This window comes from Impatiens glandulifera, chromosome 7, assembly GCF_907164915.1.
Source record: "Impatiens glandulifera chromosome 7, dImpGla2.1, whole genome shotgun sequence".
In the NCBI taxonomy this organism is placed as follows: domain Eukaryota; kingdom Viridiplantae; phylum Streptophyta; class Magnoliopsida; order Ericales; family Balsaminaceae; genus Impatiens; species Impatiens glandulifera.
In genome coordinates, this window is record NC_061868.1 from 48902400 (window position 1) to 48922953 (window position 20554).

The 20554-nt window shown below is 27.9% G+C and overlaps 2 protein-coding genes across 2 annotated transcripts; both read left to right on the plus strand.

Annotated features, from left to right (window-relative positions):
- Positions 1 to 223: 223 nt before the first annotated feature.
- Positions 224 to 5320, plus strand: LOC124944443. Its single transcript, XM_047484696.1, has 8 exons — positions 224 to 593; positions 752 to 814; positions 1004 to 1684; positions 1818 to 1952; positions 2695 to 2778; positions 3541 to 3603; positions 3833 to 3919; positions 4702 to 5320. The coding sequence occupies exons 1-8, from the start codon at positions 240 to 242 to the stop codon at positions 4987 to 4989; spliced, it is 1755 nt and encodes a 584-aa protein (XP_047340652.1). The 5' UTR covers positions 224 to 239; the 3' UTR covers positions 4990 to 5320.
- Positions 5321 to 7453: 2133 nt separating this feature from the next.
- LOC124946178 lies at positions 7454 to 8861 on the plus strand. The gene is made up of 5 exons (XM_047486748.1): positions 7454 to 7730; positions 7992 to 8058; positions 8264 to 8312; positions 8392 to 8436; positions 8608 to 8861. The coding sequence occupies exons 1-5, from the start codon at positions 7494 to 7496 to the stop codon at positions 8672 to 8674; spliced, it is 465 nt and encodes a 154-aa protein (XP_047342704.1). The 5' UTR covers positions 7454 to 7493; the 3' UTR covers positions 8675 to 8861.
- Positions 8862 to 20554: the final 11693 nt, after the last annotated feature.

The following is a 20554-nucleotide window of genomic DNA, read 5'->3' on the forward strand; positions in this document are numbered from 1 at the left end:
TTAAAATATTAGATATATATATTTTTTAAAACTAAAATTTTAAAATAATTTATATATTATTTTAAAAATAATAATAATGAATTATCCGTGTGAATAAAAGAATAAATAATTTTTTATTAACAAATAAAAATAAAATCAATATTTATTTTTTTAATTGTATCAAATGATGTGACTGTTAAAGTTTCAAAAGAAATTCATTGCCTCCTTCACTAGTTAACAGACCTGAAAGAGAGAGAAAGATGGCGACAACAACGAGGAGACATTCTCGCCGGCATTTTCTAAGCGATGACGAAGAAGAAAACGAAGAAAGCTTGCCTCAACCGCAGTTAGTGCGTACGCAGAAGCCAGAACACCATGGGAGGAGGAAAAAATTGAAGCTCGTAGACGAGGATGACGAAGAGGAAGAAGTGGGAGATAAGAAGAAAAGTAAGCAAATAGAACCGTCAACGTGTGGAATCACTGGAGATGATGATCAGGAAGAACATTTGGAGGACACCAAGCCTATAGGAGAACCGATTAGGGTTTCTGGAAATGACCGTACAAAGCGAGATCACTTCAAGTCTTTCCAGCATGAAGGAATCATCTTCGAGCTTGTGAGTCTGTTTTCTATTAACTGTTTGGTGGAATGTGGTATGGTACACATATAAGAACTTCTATATGACTTATTATCTTCATTTTTTCAGTTGAGGCTTATTGGTTAGTATTGTGTTGTGTTTTTCTCTTAAAAATAATATTATTTTTTCCCTTGCAGGAAGATCATGTGCTTATAACTCCTGATTCGGAATTTGAAAACCCTGGTGTGGCAATCATTAAGGTAAGTACTAATAGAAGTGCTTCTTCATCATCTCAAGATGGTAACATATTTTTGTTTCTACTTCTGTTGGTTAAAATATATATGTTAATATTATGGGACTTCAGATCAACGTTCATTTCTTTTGTGGCTAGCTTGTCTATTTAAACCGTATACATTCCTGATTTTGATTTTCACTGCACACTTGCACAGGATATTTTTCAAACTGTAGATGGGAGTATTATGATTAACAGGCAATGGTTTTATCGCCCCAAGCAAGCAGAAAAAGATGCAGATAAAAGTTGGAAATCATGTGACAGGAGGGAGCTGTTCTTCAGTTTTCACATTGAAGAGATCCCTGTTGAATCGGTTATGCACAAGTGCATAGTGCACTTTATCCCTAATAACAAGCCGATACCACCACGTAAACAACATCCCGGGTTTATTGTGCACAATGTGTATGATACGAAGGAAAAAAATATATTCGAGCTCATTGATAAACATCATGAAGTATCGAAACAGCATGAAATTGATCTTCTTGTTCTGAAAACAATGTCTCGGTTTGGGGAACCTCCTGATACTGAGATGCAAAAAAGGGTTTGTGAACATGAAGAGCGGAACAAAAGGCTTCTTGTGGAGAGAAATGTGGCACCACATGCTGTTTCAGGGGATGATAAAAGGAAAACTGCATATGATCTACGTTTAAAATCAGAAACTTCGGGAAGTGTTAGAAGCAATGAATCAGAGTACTACGATATTTTGTTGAAGTTTAAAGCCCTGACTGGTGAAACACAACGTGACAAATGGTTAGTGAAGCATCTTCAAGGAATTCAGTTTATCTGTAGTCCAAAGGACAATGGAGGCATCGATGCAGAAAATGATAATAGGTTAAATGTAAGCAACTAGCAGTGTGAATTATGTTTGCCTAATTTGAATTTTTAGTCATTCTGGCCATTAACAAATGTTGGTTTCTAAGTTTCAAGGCTGAGCAGTATCTGATTAAGAGTTGCTACTTTTTATTTCGCAGAATGCTGTAACTTTCCTGTGGCCTGATGCTGCTGTTTCGGCTGTGACTGCGCTTGAGAGGGCTGCACATGAGACATTTTCTTCAAATTTCTTGAAGTATAACCAGAAGATGAGGCAGCTTTCGTTTAATATGAAGGTCAGATGTCTGTTTTCCTCTGTGTATTTGTTTGTGTTGTCTGTGGTTGACAAGGTGCACGTTTCATATGGTAAAGTATGCCCATGATTTATTCATGGATGACTTTTTAGATAAAGTATGAATTTTAGTCTTCATGTTATGTAGTTTATCTGTTTTTTTTTTATCTAAGTTCTGGAGAATGTATTCAAATATTGTAGCTTGTTTGATATTATATATATATATATATATATATATATTTGAAATAGTCTGATTATTTGAAAGAATAAACCTTGTTTGATGCAAGAATTGGATTATATGGGTTAAATGAGTAAAATATCTTTTGCATTTTTTTTAAATGTTATAAAAAATAATGTAAGGGTAATTTAGTATTTCGGTCGATGATTTGATTGTGAAGTGATTGATTATGAGATAAAATCCTTCATCAAATAAGGGCTTAATTTTTTTATTGTGTAGTATTTACTGACCTTTTATGCTCCTACTGTATGATCTTATGCCAACTCTATGGTCTGAGCACTTTATTTAAACACTGCCTTGTGTGATTTTTACCCTTCATTTTTTCTCATTTATCCAGAAAACTGTGTAAATGCTTCTAAAAAACTTTGATCATTGTCAGATCTAGCTAAAAGTCAATTTGTTGTTGTTTCCGTCCAATAAATAAGACTATTTTTCTTGTATCAGTTCATCCATTATTTGTTAATTTAAAATGTGCTAACATTGCTTTATTTCCAAATCTGTCTGACAGGACAATACCATGCTAGCCCAGCGTATGCTAAAGGGAGAGTTAGAACCTTCAAAGATACTGAAAATGAAATCAGATGAATTGAAGGTATGTTTTTTCATCACCATCAAATATTATTCATGTTTTTTTGCCACATGAAAGACAAATCTCCACTTATTAAATTAAGTTTGTATCTTCTCATTTTAGGCGATGACTCGTTTTAGATTTTATCAATAATATGGGTTAATGCCTATGTTGCAGTATGATTGTGATTTCAAGGTTATTTAACTCCTTCAAGACTTAAAACAATGGGCTATTTATCTAATAACTCTTTGTAATTTCAGTAGTTACAGTTGTCCGATGCTCCAACCTTGTTTGATGAAGGCCAAATAACCCCTTAGCTCTTAATGAATCAAATCATCAACTAAAAATACTACTTACTATATTTTGTATTACATTTTAAAATATTAAATACAAAAGATATTTTAGTCATGTAACCCAATGATCCCAATTAATCCACTTTCTCATCAAACAATGTCATTTCAAAAAAATGAATTATTGCATAAAAATCCTACATCAAACAAGCTCTAAGTTATGCAATCTGAGTTTAAGGTATCGTTTGTGGGACAGGTAACTGACTGTTCAATTTTAGTCTTGCTTATGGATTATAGGAGTAATACTTTTGTTAGCCTCTGAAGTAGAGAAGCTTTTACTTCACTGGTATAAATTTGGAATTTTAACATTATTTTATTTTTTTGAGAATTATTTTTTGAACATTATTTGGAGTATCAAGATTTACATTACAACTATTATTTGAAGGAAAAGTGTGCCAGCTGCTTGATAAATCATATGCTAACTATTGTATTTCAGAAAGGTTTATTAACATCTGAAGAATTTGCAAGCAAGGAGCCTGAAAAGCCAGAACATTTGCGGGTACACTTAAAATTTTCTTTGGATTATGTGGTTTAAGAGAAACTTAAGAGTTGTTTTTGACAGTTTGAACATTTGCGGGTACACTTAAAATTTTCTTTGGATTATGTGGTTTAAGAGAAACTTAAGAGTTGTTTTTGACAGTTTGGTCGCTACTAATAGTAAAAGTTGAGATTTTCAAATTTGAATAGTAAAGATTGAGATTTTGGTTCCCACGCTTGTCAAACAACAGATGACTGAAGCCCGCTGCAGGAGATGCAAGGAGAAACAAGTAGCTATTAGAGATGTAATGAAATCTCAACGTGGTGAACGTTATCAGGTATACAAACATACATGTTTTGTTTATGAGATTAATTTATAATATGACAAATGTGATTAGCCTATTTATATATATATATATATATATATATATATATTTGAAAAATGTCAACTTTTATAAAAATAACGCAAGATGCGTTAATATATATATAATCAGATTTTGTTTTTAGGAAAAAACCTTGTTTGATGAAAAAAGTTGATTATGCGGTTTAACTAAAATATTTTAGTTGATGATTTGATTGGAGTAACTTAGAGCTTGTTTGATGTGGGTTATTTGAGGCCTTGTTCATTTTGGATTACTTGTCCGATATAAGTTATTGAAAAATGAGCTATTTTGGTAAAAATAACATTATGGGTATAAATATATTTTTAAGAAGAAAGAAATTTTAAGTAAATTTGGTTTATGATTTGAATGATGTATTTGATGATGAGGTAATTATTTCCAAATAACCCACTATCCAATAATCAATTACATCATTCAAATCTTAAACAAAAAATACTCTCTATTTATAAATTAAAAATATATATTATCATTATATATTTAACCCTTAATATCTTTTTACTCAAATAACTCTAAATAACATGGTTTTGTTAAAACAAAAATTCAAATAACTTAGTTTTTCATTACCTACATGAAACTGTGGCTACTATTCAAATAACCCCAGATGAAACAAGGGCTTATGTATTTGCTCTTATATTTAGGCCAGATATATTGTTACTCACAACTAATGTGTTATTTAGCTAAATGGTTATTTTTTTTGTTTAATAACAAACACCACGCAGTTTGAATGCATTGTTTGTGGGAATACATGGTATGGTTCTTGGGACGAGGCAACTTCAATGAGTATAGATACGGAGGCAACACAACCAGGTACTGTAGGCACTGTTCCACTAGCAACAGCCAAGTTTGAAGATGTTGAGAAGGCTGCCAATAAGTCTGCTGGCGACATTTTCAGAAATTCAACTAAAGCGTACATGCCAGTCATAGATCCACAAAAAATATCAGTTCCCAGAACTAGAACCGGAGGAGGAGACAATGGTCCAACCACTACCAGATATGCAAAGAAGTAGTTTTGCACATTTTAGCACACATTTTCTCTCTAAGATTAGAAGGTATGTTTTGTGCTGCATATATTTTCTGGTTCTATAGACTATAGTGGGGGAGATTACAGATGATTGACTTGACTTGACTGATTGGTAGTGTCTTTTGTGGTAAGGAGCCAAATATTACAAACTTCCATTAGTGGCAAAAAATGCTCTATAAGCCTAAACTTAAGTGCTATTCATACTGTTTGTTTGTTTGTGTTTTATTAACTTCCTAGGCTCCAGCCTTTCTTGCTCCCCCACCAATTTTAGATTTTTTGTTTACGCTAAGATAAAGCCCTTTTTATCGTTTTTTAAGTTAAATAGTTATGAAGTATCTATCGAACCCACAACCTTGTGTACCCTAGCTTTACAAATCCTTCAATTTGTTATTATTTTGTTTCTATAACCTTTTTTCAACTATAGGATTTTGATACATCTCTGATTCTCTATTTCAAGTAAATCTCTAAACTTTTTAATATTTTAAAATATTATTGTTTGTGTTTTATTAACTTCCTAGGCTCCTGCCTTTCTTGCTCCCCCAATTTTAGATTTTTTGTTTATGCTAAGATAAAGTCCTTTTTATCGTTTTTTAAGTCAAATAGTTATGAAGTATGAATCGAACCCACCACCTTGTGTGCCCTTAGCTCTACAAATACAAATCCTTCAATTTGTTATTATTTTGTTTCTATAACCTTTTTCAACCATAGGATTTTGATACATCTCTAAACTTTTTAATATTTCAAAATATTATTGTTTATGGAAAGAGCCAATTATTTATAACTTGACATTAGTGAAAGGGAAAATCTTTATAAGCGTTGAAATGCTTTTTACTTATCTGTTTGTTTGCCCTTTATTAACTTTTTCCATTGAATCCATCTTTCTTTCAGACAAGTTTTATATATTAAATCAAATAAAATTTTAGTATATTTGTTTATATAACCTTTTTCTTCAACCATTTGAAGTTTATCACTAGACTAGACGGGTTTAGTGTTTAACAATATTTGTTTGTTTAGAATCAATTTTATAAGGTTAGTTTGAAGTAATTTATTATTATTTTGTTTAATATATAAAACTACTAATATGGAAGGAAGGAGCAAACAAAAGTAATTTTATTTCAATTTTGTAGTTCAAATAAAAATATAAGATTTAGAGGGGAATTTGATTAGATGACACTAAAGAATGGGTTATTTGTAAAAAAAAAATTGGTGACACTTATAATTCTTTCCGGACGATTTTGCCCATGTCGCGAGACGTCCACAATCGCGAGATGTAATCGATATTCGTGAGACGATTTTTTTTTAAAAAAAGTGTCGCGAATGCCGGTTGCGTCTCCCAACGGGGGCATTTTCGTCCAAGAAAAATAAAAAGTGTCACCAACAATTTTTTTTATGCGCCGATACTTTTTTCAAATACACTAATCTTTAGTGTTATTTGCTTCAATTTCCCTTTTTAAATGGTTTTTAAAAAAAGATTCCTTAATGAAATTTGGATCTCGTTGTTAGGGGTGTTCAATATTTGGTCTGAACCGAATATCCGACCGAATTCGAATAAACTGAATTCGAATTTCATTTTCGGTTTTCGAATCGAATTTCAAACCAATTCGAATTCAAATACGGTTTTCGAATTGGTTTTCGAGTTTGGGTTTCAACTCGAAAACCAAACCGAAAACCGAATTCATTTTTTATTATTTATTATTTATTCTTCCAAAGTTAACTTAAAAATAAGTTCAAAATAATCAAACTAGAATATTTTCAATTAAGATTTATAATAAAAGAAACAAAAACACTAACTAGAATATTTTCAATTAAGATTTATAATAAAAGAAACAAAAACACTAATGGTCTAGTGGTAAATAGTACCTTACCATGGTATAGACCCTGGGTTTAATTCTTAGTTGATACATTTTATTTTGAGTTTAAAATAAAAGAAAATTGAATTCAGTTTGAATTCGAAGTTCGAACCGAATATAAAATTCGAATTCGGTTCGGTTTTCGAATTGACGAAAAAAAATAAAAAATTCGAAGAAACCGAATTGAGGAACTCGAATAACTCGAAACCGAACCGATGAACATCCCTACTCGTTGTATTCAATAAATAACTTTATTTTCCTAAAAATAAAAGGTATAACTAAATTCGAATTCGGTTCGGTTTTCGAATTGACGAAAAAAAATAAAAAATTCGAAGAAACCAAATTGAGGAACTCGAATAATTCGAAACCGAACCGATGAACATCCCTACTCGTTGTATTCAATAAATAACTTTATTTTCCTAAAAATAAAATGTATAACTTTTACCGTAAATATTTAAAAAACGAAATTGAACCTGAGTCACCCGGCGTTATAAGTAGAAATACTTACCACTATATTCCAATGACAATTTGAAAATAATAATTATTTATTTAAATAGAATAAAGATAATATACTTTTAGTTTTTAATTGGAAAAGGGCATTAATTCGATTTACTGCTTTCCGAACAATAGATTGGAAGTTATGGAAGCCGATGAAGAGACGAAAGTAGCGTCGTCGGCATCACCGCACGGTGGAGCTCGAGTCGGCGATGGTGATGGCGATGGAAGAGTTGATGGACTTGCGGATGCTGCGAGGACGACGGTTTTGTCGGATCAAAATGGGATTTTAAAAGCGCTTCAAGTCATAGAGAAAGATTCCTTTGCAATCGCCGAAAGCTATACCTCTCTCTTCACTTCTCTCCGTCTCGCACTCTCTGAGGTTAGTCATTCTGCTTCATAATCATCTTAATTTCAACAATTTGTTCGTTTAGCTACTGTAATTCTCTCAATTAAGCTTAATGTTTGTTTAGGATCTTCTGATTCTTAATTTTTAGGGTTTTCCGTCAACATATATATATACCCCGTAGATTCTGATGATCACTGACTGTAGAATTCATAGTAAATTAATAAAGTGATGATGTTTGCTCGAGAAATTTCAGAATCTCTTATCAAGCTGATCATATGCAGTGAATTTTTTCAGATAACTGGAAGTTCAGCTGATCATATGCAGTGTTTTGTTGATGCTGCAGGGCGTGTTCAGGAATGTGGTTAGTTTTCTTCTGATGTTTTTTAGTTTTATTTCTAGGGTTGTTGTTTGAACTAGTAACAATTCTTTATTTGGGTCTGAGCTTTTACTATATAAATAAGATCTGAAGATAGAATAAGAAGAAAAGAAGACGAACTTTCTTGAAATGATTGATTTTTCCAATGTAAGAACTAAAGCCTAAACCGATTTTCAATATTTTGGTTCAGCACTTGATGCAGCAACAAAGGGAAATCGGCACATAAATTCCTGTCTCAGGTAATCATTGCGAGTAAGCTTATCCGATAATGAATCCAAATTTCAATCTTCAATCCTTTTTTGGGTATTTTACTTGCAGATTGAACGAAGAAATGAAAGGCATCGACCCTTTAGCAAATCAATTGTATCCTTTTGGATATATATAAAAACGAGTTAGTTAGTTAGTTAGTGTTGACAGTTTAAAAACATTTTGAGCCAGTGTTTCTGTTTTGCTCCTTTTATACATCAAATCTTATAGGTTCTACTCTACCTTCTTCTACCTTGTGTTTAATACCTTAATAAATACCTGTCTTAGAAAGGTATTGAAGAGGAATGTGGATGTTCTAGACTCCGCTGTCAATAAGCTCCTTCGACTGCCATGATCCATTAATAGAGCACCCGAGAGAAATCTTGTTAATCGTATTGGATATTGAATCTGTCGTGAATTAACTATATGTTGGAAATGAACAATCATTTGGAGCGCATTTCTGGTAAAATATCATTCATTGTTATTATGCTGTTTTAATTTGATATTTATACAAGTTAAATTAATATAACATGGTTCTTACGCATCTTGATTAAATCATGATATATAATGTATAATGTAACCAGAAGAGTCCTTATGGTCAAATCTGCAATTTTTTTGCTGCCATCTATCATCTTATCAACAAGGGTTTCAGCTTTCTTGACATCTCCCTCCCTACAATAATAATATCCACACAAAAGTGCTGTATATGTAACAGTATCTGGTTCCAGACCTCTCTCAATTATCATATCATCAAATAAGGAAATAGCATCCCGAAGATTGACCATTTTACACTTATTGTTAATCAATACAGTATAAGAAACAACATCTAGTTTCATTTTCTCCTTCTCTATTTCCTTTAGAATACCTGCATCTGGAGGGGTAGGTAACCTTTTCTTAGCCTTGCCGATTCCATCAAGCAATACTGTATAAGATAATAATATCAGGTCTAATACCATTTTTCTTCATATCTTTGAAGAGATCAAACGCATCCTTCAAACAATACACCTTACAGTATCCATGAATAATAATTGTGTACTAAGCATGGCATCAAAAACCCTTTGGGCATTTTTCATTTGACCAGACCTAGAGAAAGTAGCTATCAGTTTGTGATACATTATCTCACATATATTATGGATCTAGCTGATTTGCACCATTTCATATTCCTAAGGTTTTTTCTGGTTGTACATTGTTTGATCACAGAAGAGTGAGTTCAGAAGAAGGCTTGAATTCTAGATCCAACATGTTTTATGTGCATGGTTGGAAAGGAAATAGTTAGGAGAATATTGAATGGCAAATAGACCTATAAGAGGTCTCTTTCCTCGTTCTGCACAGTTGTGTCAATGCAATATTTTGATAAGAGTTCAAACTCTAGGGTTTAAACAATTTAAGAAATGAAAGTAAAAATTTAAGGCGAGAAGTATGAAGTCCTTTCGTAATGGTATTGAATAATTACCAAGTGAAGTCCTCTAATCCTAATCTTAATCCTAATCTAAATCTAAATAAAATATAATTATAATTATAATTCTAACACATAATCACTATAATGCTAATCATAGTTTTCCTAATCAACTAATGCAAATAAATAATAATAATAAAATATATTTAACACTATTAATTTGTCCATCTGGTTCTTCGTTTTCGTTTCCTTGCGTAAGGTAAATTAAATTTTCTTACATTTAATCTCTTTGTTCTACGCTTGTTATTGTTGATCCTTCTGGTTCTTCGCTTATTTGCGTAAGGTAAATTAAATTTTCTTATCTTCAATCTCTTTGTTCTAAGCTTGTTGTTGTTGATCCATCTGGTTCTTCGTTTTTCGCTTCTTTGTCTAAGGTAAATTAAATTTTCTTATCTTCAATCTTTTTGTTCTACGCTTGTTGATCCATTTGGTTCTTCGCTTCTTTGCATAAGGTAAATTATATATATAATGATTAAAGATAATACATATAAATTATTTTTAAACTTTGTTTTATATATATATAAAAAAGTAAATAATATATATATATATAATATTTAATAATTTTATAAATATAAAAATTAATAATAAAAGATATATATATATATATAATATTATATATAATATTATATATAATTATAAAATATAAGATTAAAGATAATATATAAAAAAAATATTTTAAGTTTAAGCACCTCTCTAAAAGTTAAAGGACAAATTATTTCAAAAATTAATTTGAGGGCTAAAAGTGAACGATCAGAGTAATTTGAGAGCCACCCAAGTAATTTGCCCTTTTTAATATAAGATCATTTCCAACCTAAGTGCAAACTCATCTTTAGCACTCCAACGCAACTTCAAACTTCTGGAACGCACTTTCAAACTTAACTGCATTTTGAGTTTTTCTGCAAATTCTCTCCTCCAAAGGACACTATTCACATACTTAAAAGTTTTTAAAACTTTCATTTCAGTCATTTTAGTTTAGTTTGTTTTTAATTAATTTACATAACTTATTTATATTTTAATTTGTTTACATATTTTATTTATTTATATTAATTTATATTTAAATTTATTTATATTTATATTTTATATTTTTTAAGTATTATAAATTTATAATAATAAACAATATTGATAAAAAAATATAATAAATAATAAAAACAATTTTAATAAAATAAAACACGTAGAAAAACCGAAAAAAAACAATAATGTATTACATAACTAAGAAATTGAAAAAGACATTTAAAAAGACATTCCGAAAATTGATAAATTGTCTATTTTATGGGTGGAAAGTATGTTTTAATAAAGTTTGTTTGTTGTATTTTTTTGTTTGTGAAATATAATTTGTGTTTGTTTAATAATGTTTAATTTGTTTTATGCAGTTGTATAAATAATTGATTTATAGTTAGAATTTAATTATGATCCATAATTAGAATTTAATTATGATCCATAGTTAGAAGAATTTAAAAGTAATTAATAAGTTTTTATAAAGTTATAGATTTTAAATAAATATATGGATAATATTGAAAAAATTAAAAATTATTATAAAAATGAATATTCTAAACATATTCTTTTTAATTTGAGTTTGGGATTTAGGTTAAAAAATAATATTGAAATAGGTATTTGGGCCTAATTAAAAAAAAAAATTATTTGAAAAAAATAGCTTCTAAAGTAAATTAAGAGAAAATTTTAGAAAAAGAAAAAGGAATTTTTTTCCAAATAATATATTTAAAATGAAAATATTTTCCAAATAAAAAACAATAATATATTTAAAGTTTTTTTATTTGGTAAATATTTTTATTTTCTTATTTTTATTTTCAAATAAATAAATAAGAAAATATTTTTCAAATAATATATTTAAAAATAAAATATTGAAATAAATAAAATTCAAAATAATTATTATTTTTTTATTTAGAAAATATTTTCAAAATAAAAAAAATTCAAATATATTATTGTTTTTTTATTTGGAAAATATTTTTCAAATAAAAAAACTTTAAATATATTATTGATTTTTTATTTGAAAAATATTTTCTTATTTTTATTTTCAAATATAATTTTTTTTCTAAATAATATATTTAAAAAGATAATATATTTGAAGTTTTTTTATTTTGAAAATATTTTTTTTAAATATATTTTTTAAAAAATATTTATTTATTTATTTATTTAAAAATAAAATTAAAAAATCCTGTAATGTTACCTATCACCATCTACACTAAACTCCTGCAATGCAATGTTATTTATTTATTTATTTATTTATTTATTTATTATTTATTATTTATTTTTTATTTTGAATATTTTTGTAAATATTATTTTATTTTTTTTATTTTTATTTTCAAACATTTTATTTTTAAAATATGGATGCAATTCTCATAATCATGAAATGTGAATGGTTTAAAAACCATTTTTATTATTGATGTTTTGTAAATATTATTTTGTTTTTATTTTTAAATATTTTTTATTTTTATTTTCAAATATTTTATTTTTAAATATATTTAAAATAATATTTGAAAATAAAAATAAGATTTTTTTTTTCAAATAATATATTTAGAAAGAAAATATTCCATATAAAAAAACTGGAAAACTGGAGAATGAAATTTTTATTAATTGATAAAATATTTTTTATATAAATATTTTAAAAAGAAAATATTTGAAAATAAAAAAAATATTTTTCAAATAATATATTTAAAATGAAAATATATATATATTTTTTTTATGTTAACCGTTGTTATAAATATTAATACAAGAAGACTGGTACGTGTAGTTAACTAATCATATATTAATATTTTTTTTTTTTTTCAAATATTTTTTTTTCAATTATATTTAAAAACAAATCTTTTAATATATATATATATATATATATATATTTATATATATATATATATATATTTTCTAAGTAATATATTTAAAAAGAAAATATTTTCTGAATAAAAAACAATAATATATTTGAAGTTAAAAAAAAAATTTCTATTTAAAAATATTATTTTAAAAAAAATATTTTTAAATATATTTAAAAAGAATATATTTAAAAATAAATACAAAATAAATTGAAAATAAAAGTAAGAAAATATTTTCAAAATAAAAAAACAATAATATATTTAAAATATATATATTTAAAAATAAAAATAAAAAATATTTTAAAATGGAAAATATTTTTCAAACAAAAAACAATAATTTGAAAAATATTTTCTTTATAAATTTTTTATTTAGAAAATATTTTTCTTATTTTTATTTTCAAATATTTTCTTATTTTTATTTTAAATATTTGTTTAGCTTCTGTAATTCTCTCAATTAAACTTAAAGTTTGTCAATTAAACTTAAAGTTTGTTTAGCATCTTCTGATTTTTTATTTTTAGGGTTTTCCAGCAATATATATATATATATCACCGTAGATTCTGATTATCAGTAGAATTCATAGTAAATAATAAAGTGTTGATGTTTGCTTTTATTGTGAAATTTCAGAATCTCTTATCAAGCTGATTATATGTAGTGAATTTTTCAGATAACTGGAAGTTCAGCTGATCATATACAACGTTTTGTTGATGCTGCAGGGCGTGTTCAGGAATGTGGTTAGTTTTCTTCTGATGTTTTTTAGTTTATTTCTAGGGTTGTTGTTTGAACTAGTAAAAATTCCTTATTTGGGTGTGAGCTTTTACTATATAAATAAGATATGAAGATAGAATAAGAAGAAAAGAAGATGAACTTTCTTGAAATAAGTGATTTTTCCAATGTAAGAACTGATGCCTAACCGATTTTCAATATTTTGGTTCAGCAGTTGATGCAGCAACAAAGGGAAATCGGCACATAAATTCCTGTCTCAGGTAATCATTGCGAGTAAGCTTATCCAATAATGAATTCAAATTTCAATCTTCAATATTTTTTTGGGTGTTTTACTTGCAGATTGGACGAAGAAATGAAAGGCATCGACCCTTTAGCAAATCAATTGTATCCTTTTAAAAATGAGATTTTGATATATATATATTACTAGTTAGTGTTGACAGTTTAAAAACATCTTGAGTCAATGTTTCTCGTTGCTCCTTTTATACATCAAATCTTATAGGTTTTACTCTATACCGGAAAGAATTGTGTCCTTTAATTTGATGTGCAATGACTAAATTTACATAGGACAAATTAACAGATATAATTTATTCCGATTATTTTAGAAGTCGTAGTGCTTTGCTAGAAGCCAACTACGATTAATGGGGTTAAACCTATAACTATTATAATCGGGTCATATGAGGTCACACACTTAGAGTTGACCGACTAGATAAACGAGAAAGATGGTTAATTATTAATACATATTAGATATTATTAATAATAAGAAATATTATTTATTTGTGAAATAAAATAATATATATAATTAATACATACTAGCATTTAGCCCGTGCATTTGCACGAGTAATAATATAAAAAACCGTGAAAAAAATTACGGATAACATTTTTAAAATGAGGAATATATATGAGGAAATAAAATGAGATATTTCTGGAACTGTTGAAGAAAGGTTGAGGAGAAAGATGAATGTCAAGCTTATTGCAAACATAGCCGAAATGATGAAAGAAATAAAAATTTCTTGAATTTGCAAGAAGTGAGAGAAATGGAGGAAAGTGTTCAGAAAGTGAAAAGAAGAAGATTAAGAAAAGAATGTATACATTTATTTTTGGGAAGAATGTCAATTTTATTTACAAAGTTGGATGGAGGTGTCAAATTTATTTATTAAGTTGTAAAATTATATTTATGCATACTAACTCGTAAAAAATGTCAAATTTATTTAACTTAACATAAATCTCTAACTGTATTTAAAATGTAGTCCAGTTGTGCTTATCAAATCATATATACCTGTATTATATATATATATATATATATAAATTTTATAGCCAAAATTCTTATTTCAAATTGACCTTATAATTAAATAACAAAACTAAGTAAAATTAAAAAACTAAGTAAAATTAAATTAAACTAGCATTTAGCCCGTGCATTTGCACGAGTAATAATATAAAAAACTGTGAAAAAAATTACGGATAACATTTTTAATTTTATTTTTAACCGTTTTAAATTTATGGGTGGGTCAACACATAATCCGACCCAAGTATTCATTTACTCAACATCATTATATATATTAGTTAGTTAAAAAGTTGAACTTATATTAATATTAAAACGTCCCGCATTTATCAAATTTGGTGTTTGAGTTTAATATATAAAGTCTTTGTACCCTAGTTGGTTAAAGAGTTGTACTTGTTTTGTTAGGTTGCAAGTTCGAAACATACCTCTAGCATTTTTAATTTTATTTTTAACCGTTTTAAATTTAAAAACGGGTAAACCCACAATCCGACCCAAGTATCCAAATTAACCACAGCTCTCGACCCGGCAATCCGGACACTTTAAAAATTAAGCATCATTATATATATATAGATTAGTTAGTTAAAAAGTTGAACTTATATTAATATTAAAACGTCCCGCATTTATCAAATTTGGTGTTTGAATTTAATATATAAAGTCTTTGTACCCTAGTTGGTTAAAGAGTTGTACTTGTTTTGTTAGGTTGCAAGTTCGAAACATACCTCTAGCATTTTTAATTTTATTTTTAACCGTTTTAAATTTAAAAACGGGTAAACCCACAATCCGACCCAAGTATCCAAATTAACCACAGCTCTCGACCCGGCAATCCGGACACTTTAAAAATTAAGCATCATTATATATATATAGATTAGATATTATTAATAATAAGAAATATTATTTATTTTTGAAATAAAATAATATATAATTAATGGTTAATTATGAAGTTAAGATTGTGAAATAAAATAATATACAATTAATGATTAATTATGGAGTTAAAATTGTGAAATAAAATAATATATAATTAATACATATTAAATATTATTAATAATAAGAAATATTATTTATTTGTGAAATAAAATAATATATAATTAATGGTTAATTATGGAATTTTATTTAATACAAAAGAATTCACTTATTTGCAAGAAAAAGGAAGTGAAGAGAGAGAATTGTTCCTCTTTTAAAACGGCTTTTGCTATATTACGGTGAGAACTCTAAGAGGAAGAAATCATCTTTTAATCTAGCAATTGGATTGCTTCCCCTTTGTCTTTTTTTCGTCCTAGCAGTCGAAAGTAAAGAGATCTAGTCGGGCTCGTGTGGACCAAGTAGAGGAGCAACATGTGGGGCTCTCGACTATTCATTACTACCAGATCTGATCCGGTTCACGCATCAAAGGTATATATATTTCTATAAACTATATACCATGATTCTATCAATTATGCATGATCATATGATTAGATGTTTAGATTAGATCTATAAATTATTCCGCTGCGAACATCTAATTAACCAACAGTGGTATCAGAGCGCAATGTTGCATATATTGAAAGGATAAATAAATTAACTGTTAATTTTGATGCGGATCTATATCGATGATATAATTTTACATAGATTAAGATGTAAAACTATCTTTAAAAAAATAAAAGAAATATTTATTTTAATTGGATTATATAAATATTTGGATCAAATAAATATGATATATTTGTTTTCTAAAAGTTAGGAAATCCCACTTATTAAAGATTAATATTTTTCTAGTATGGCCCAGAAATACGATCTGAGCATCGTTATATTTTCTTATAACACGATCTACGTATCGTTATGTATTTTGTAATTTATTTTGATAATTAGATTATTATAAATAATTATGTAATACAAATAAGAACCATGAAGTTCAAGGATGGAGATCCATGAAGGGTGCAAGCATGGAGACCAAAGAAGTCTATATCATCAAATAAGACATTAAGAGACAAAGGTATCTTATATTGCACATTAAGAGTGCAACCTTGCGCTCTGATACCAATGTTGGTTAATTAGATGTTCGCAGCGGAATAATTTATAGATCTAATTTAAACATCTAATCATATGATCATGCATAATTGATAGAATCATGATATATAGTTTATAGAAATATATATACCTTTGATGCGTGAACCGGATCAGATCTGGTAGTAATGAATAGTCGAGAGCCCCATGTGTTGCTCCTCTACTTGGTCCACACGAGCTCGACTAGATCTCTTTACTTTCGACTGCTATGTCGAAAAAGACAAAGGGGAAGCAATCCAATTACTAGATTAAAAGATGATTTCTTCCTATTGGAGTTCTCACCGTAATATAGCAAAAGTCGTTTTAAAAGAGGAACAATTCTCTCTCTCTTCACTTCTGTTTTCTTGCAAATAAGTGAATCCTTTTGTATTAAATAAAATTCCATAATTAACCATTAATTATATATTATTTTATTTCACAAATAAATAATATTTCTTATTATTAATAATATTTAATATGTATTAATTATATATTATTTTATTTCACAATCTTAACTCCATAATTAACCATTAATTATATATTATTTTATTTCACAATCTTAACTCCATAATTAACCATTAATTATATATTATTTTATTTCACAAATAAATAATATTTCTTATTATTAATAATATCTAATATGTATTAATTATATATATTATTTTATTTCACAAATAAATAATATTTCTTATTATTAATAATATCTAATATGTATTAATAATTAACCATCTTTCTCGTTTATCTAGTCGGTGAACTCTAAGTGTGTGACCTCATAGGACCCGATTATAATAGTTATAGGTTTAACCTCATTAATCGTAGTTGGCTTCTAGCAAAGCACTACGACTCCTAAAATAATCGGATTAAATTATATCTGTTAATTTGTCTTATCCAAGTTTAGTCATTGCACATTAAATTAAAGGACACAATTCTTTCAATCTCCCACTTGTCCTTAAACAAGTGTGCAATATAAGATACCTTTGTCTCTTAATGTCTTATTTGTCGATTGGGTCACATTAGTGCGAATCTATATGATTCGATGTTTGAAAATCAAGTATGGGACTTGATAGATTTGCCAGATGGGTAAAACCCATAGGAAGCAAATGGATTTTCAAACTCAAAAATGACAATGATGGAAATGCATATGTTTACAAGGCAAGACTAGTTGCAAAAGGTTTTAGACAAATTCATGGTATAGACTATGACGAGACATTTTCACCAGTTGTCATGATTAGATCCATTAGGATAATCCTAGTTATTGCTGCATATTATGACTATGAGATATGGCAAATGGATGTCAAAACTGCTTTTCTAAATGGTTTTTTTGGAAGAGGATGTGTACATGACACAACCTGAAGGTTTTGAAGATCCAAATCATGCTGGGAAGGTATGCAAGCTTAAGAAGTCCATTTATGGACTTAAGCAAGCATCCAAGAGTTGGAACTTTCGATTTGATGAAAAGATCAAAGAGTTTGAATTCATTAGATGCGAAGAGGATCCTTGTGTTTACAAGAAGTTTAGTGGGAGTAAGGCAGCCTTCTTAGTCTTGTATGTGGATGACATACTACTTATTGGGAATGACATTCCGATGCTAGAGTCCGTAAAAGAATGACTGAATAAATGTTTCTCAATGAAAGATCTAAAGAGATCTAAAGAGATGTTTAGATTAGATCTATAAATTATTCTGCTGCGAACATCTAATTAACCAACAATACCTTCTACCTTGTGTTTAATACCTTAATGGCTTAATAGTACCGTTCTTAGAAAGGTATTGAAGAGGAATGTGGATGTTATAGACTCCGCAGTCAATGAGCTCCTTCGACTGCCATGATCAATGAATAGAGCACCCGAGAGAGATCTTGTTAATCGTATTGGATATTGAATCTGTCGTGAATTGACTATATGTTGGAAATGAACAATCATTTGGAGCATATTTCTGGTAAAATATCATTAGTTGTTATTATGGTGTTTTAGTTTGATATTTATACAAGTTAAATTAATATAACATTGTTCTTGCGCATCACTCAATTAAATCCTACTATGTATTTCTCTTGCCAACTTTATGCTGTCTTATAATGTGGGAGCTAAATACTTAACAAACCCTAAACCATACATACTAAAGGACATGAATATACACTATATTTCTGCCTTCCATGCTCAATCTTTTATAAAAATTTATTATATAAAATAATATATATATATATATATATATATATTCTTCTGAGTATTGATTATGATCTATTAATAAAATCAAATTTTAGATATTAAATAATATAATTTATTTGTAATAACTAAAATTTTAAAAGATAATTTCTAATAATTTTGCGAAATTTGATTATTCAGTTAGAAAGAGACATACACAACTCAAGAAATGTAAAACCTTTCAATAATCTGTTTTAATAACTTTAAAAATGAAAAATATTCTAAGTTCAATAACTTCATTTATTTTGTTGCTAAGAAAGAGACATATACACACTCTAAAAATATCATCAACACAATAAAAGGTATGAACAAAAATCGACTCATCAATTGATGAAAAAAGTTTATGATTATAAAAATACAAAATGAAAAATTCGATCCAACAGATATCGTATCGAACAAAACACAACACAAACTCAAATTTGAATGATGGAAAAATAAGACACCATTCCACACTAAAAAAAAGTCACGAGAATAGAATGACTTTACAACTTCTCTATGAGGTTTTTGTAGAGAGCAAAACATTCACCGGTTGACCAGGAAGAATATTTGCGTTTTTTTCTCAAATAATAATGACACTTAAATATATAATATTACTAATAAAATTATTTATTTTTTATATTTTATAAAAAAATTAAAAAAAATTTAGTATAATAATATTAGTTTGTAAACAATTTGTTTTCTTTACAAAACTATTCTCCTTAAACGACAAAGCTTGGACGTCTCTTATGCTACATAACGACACTATTCATCACTTAGATTCTCACCTAACAAATGGTAAATATAACCATTAAATTGGGAGAGGATCTGCTCTTGCTGTCTCATTTATCAAAAACGATCTAATTTAATAAAAAATTATATATAGAAAATAAATCATCAATCCTAAATTCTAAACTTTAAATCATAAATTCTAAACCCTAAACCTTAAATTTTAAACCCTAAAAAATTATATATATAACATTTTATTTTAATATTTAATTTTTTCTTTCTTCTCTCCTCTCTATTCTCTCCTAAAAAACAGCAAATGGGACATTATCTTTAGGACAGCATATCCGAATTCCATTAAATTGAACACAGTTTTAGAAATGTTTGGGACATGCGGTTTCCCTGTTTTGCATTAACTAGGGTATTAGCATATTAATTTTATATGGGTATTAGTGAATAACAATACTATTCAGTTAGAGATAATTTTGTTTATTTGGATTTATTTTTAGGGTGGATACAGCTCATAACCTTCTTTAAATCATTTTTTTTAGTGAAAAAAACTTATATAAAATCTTGAAAGATGGGTTGTCACATAAATGATATTTTTATTTTTTATAACCAAAGAAAAGGAATGAAAACCGGACATTGTGGGTTGAGTGGGGAATTAGGATGGTGGTTTCCCTTTTTTTTCTTTCTTCTTTTTAGGTTTTCGATGTTGCAAATGTGGTGGTAGCTTACAACTTTTCACATGGCCTTCTTATCAAAAATAAATAAAATAAAATAAAATAAAAAAAAAACACATGGTCTATGAATGAATGGCTAGTGACTGCTGTCATGTGATTGTGTCACGAGACATGCATATGATCTTGTACTTGAATAAAAAAAAATGTCCCAAAAATGTTAAGACTTGTTTGGATTGAATTTTCTTATTTAAATAATACAATTCTCCTTTGGTGGTCAAATGAATATAAACATATTTTCTTTTGAGACAAATTCAAACTATGGTGATCATTTTGTGTTAGTTGTTATAATTTTGTTTA

Bases quoted from the DNA above. Each gene is read 5' to 3' on its own strand.
- LOC124944443 (XM_047484696.1), top strand. From the start codon at position 240: ATGGCGACAACAACGAGGAGACATTCTCGCCGGCATTTTCTAAGCGAT. The intron at 2,779-3,540 runs GTATGTTTTTTC...ATTGTATTTCAG, and splicing joins TGAAATCAGATGAATTGAAG to AAAGGTTTATTAACATCTGA. The intron at 3,920-4,701 runs GTATACAAACAT...AACACCACGCAG, and splicing joins AACGTGGTGAACGTTATCAG to TTTGAATGCATTGTTTGTGG.
- LOC124946178 (XM_047486748.1), top strand. From the start codon at position 7,494: ATGGAAGCCGATGAAGAGACGAAAGTAGCGTCGTCGGCATCACCGCAC. The intron at 8,059-8,263 runs GTTAGTTTTCTT...ATTTTGGTTCAG, and splicing joins AGGGCGTGTTCAGGAATGTG to CACTTGATGCAGCAACAAAG. The intron at 8,313-8,391 runs GTAATCATTGCG...TTTTACTTGCAG, and splicing joins CACATAAATTCCTGTCTCAG to ATTGAACGAAGAAATGAAAG.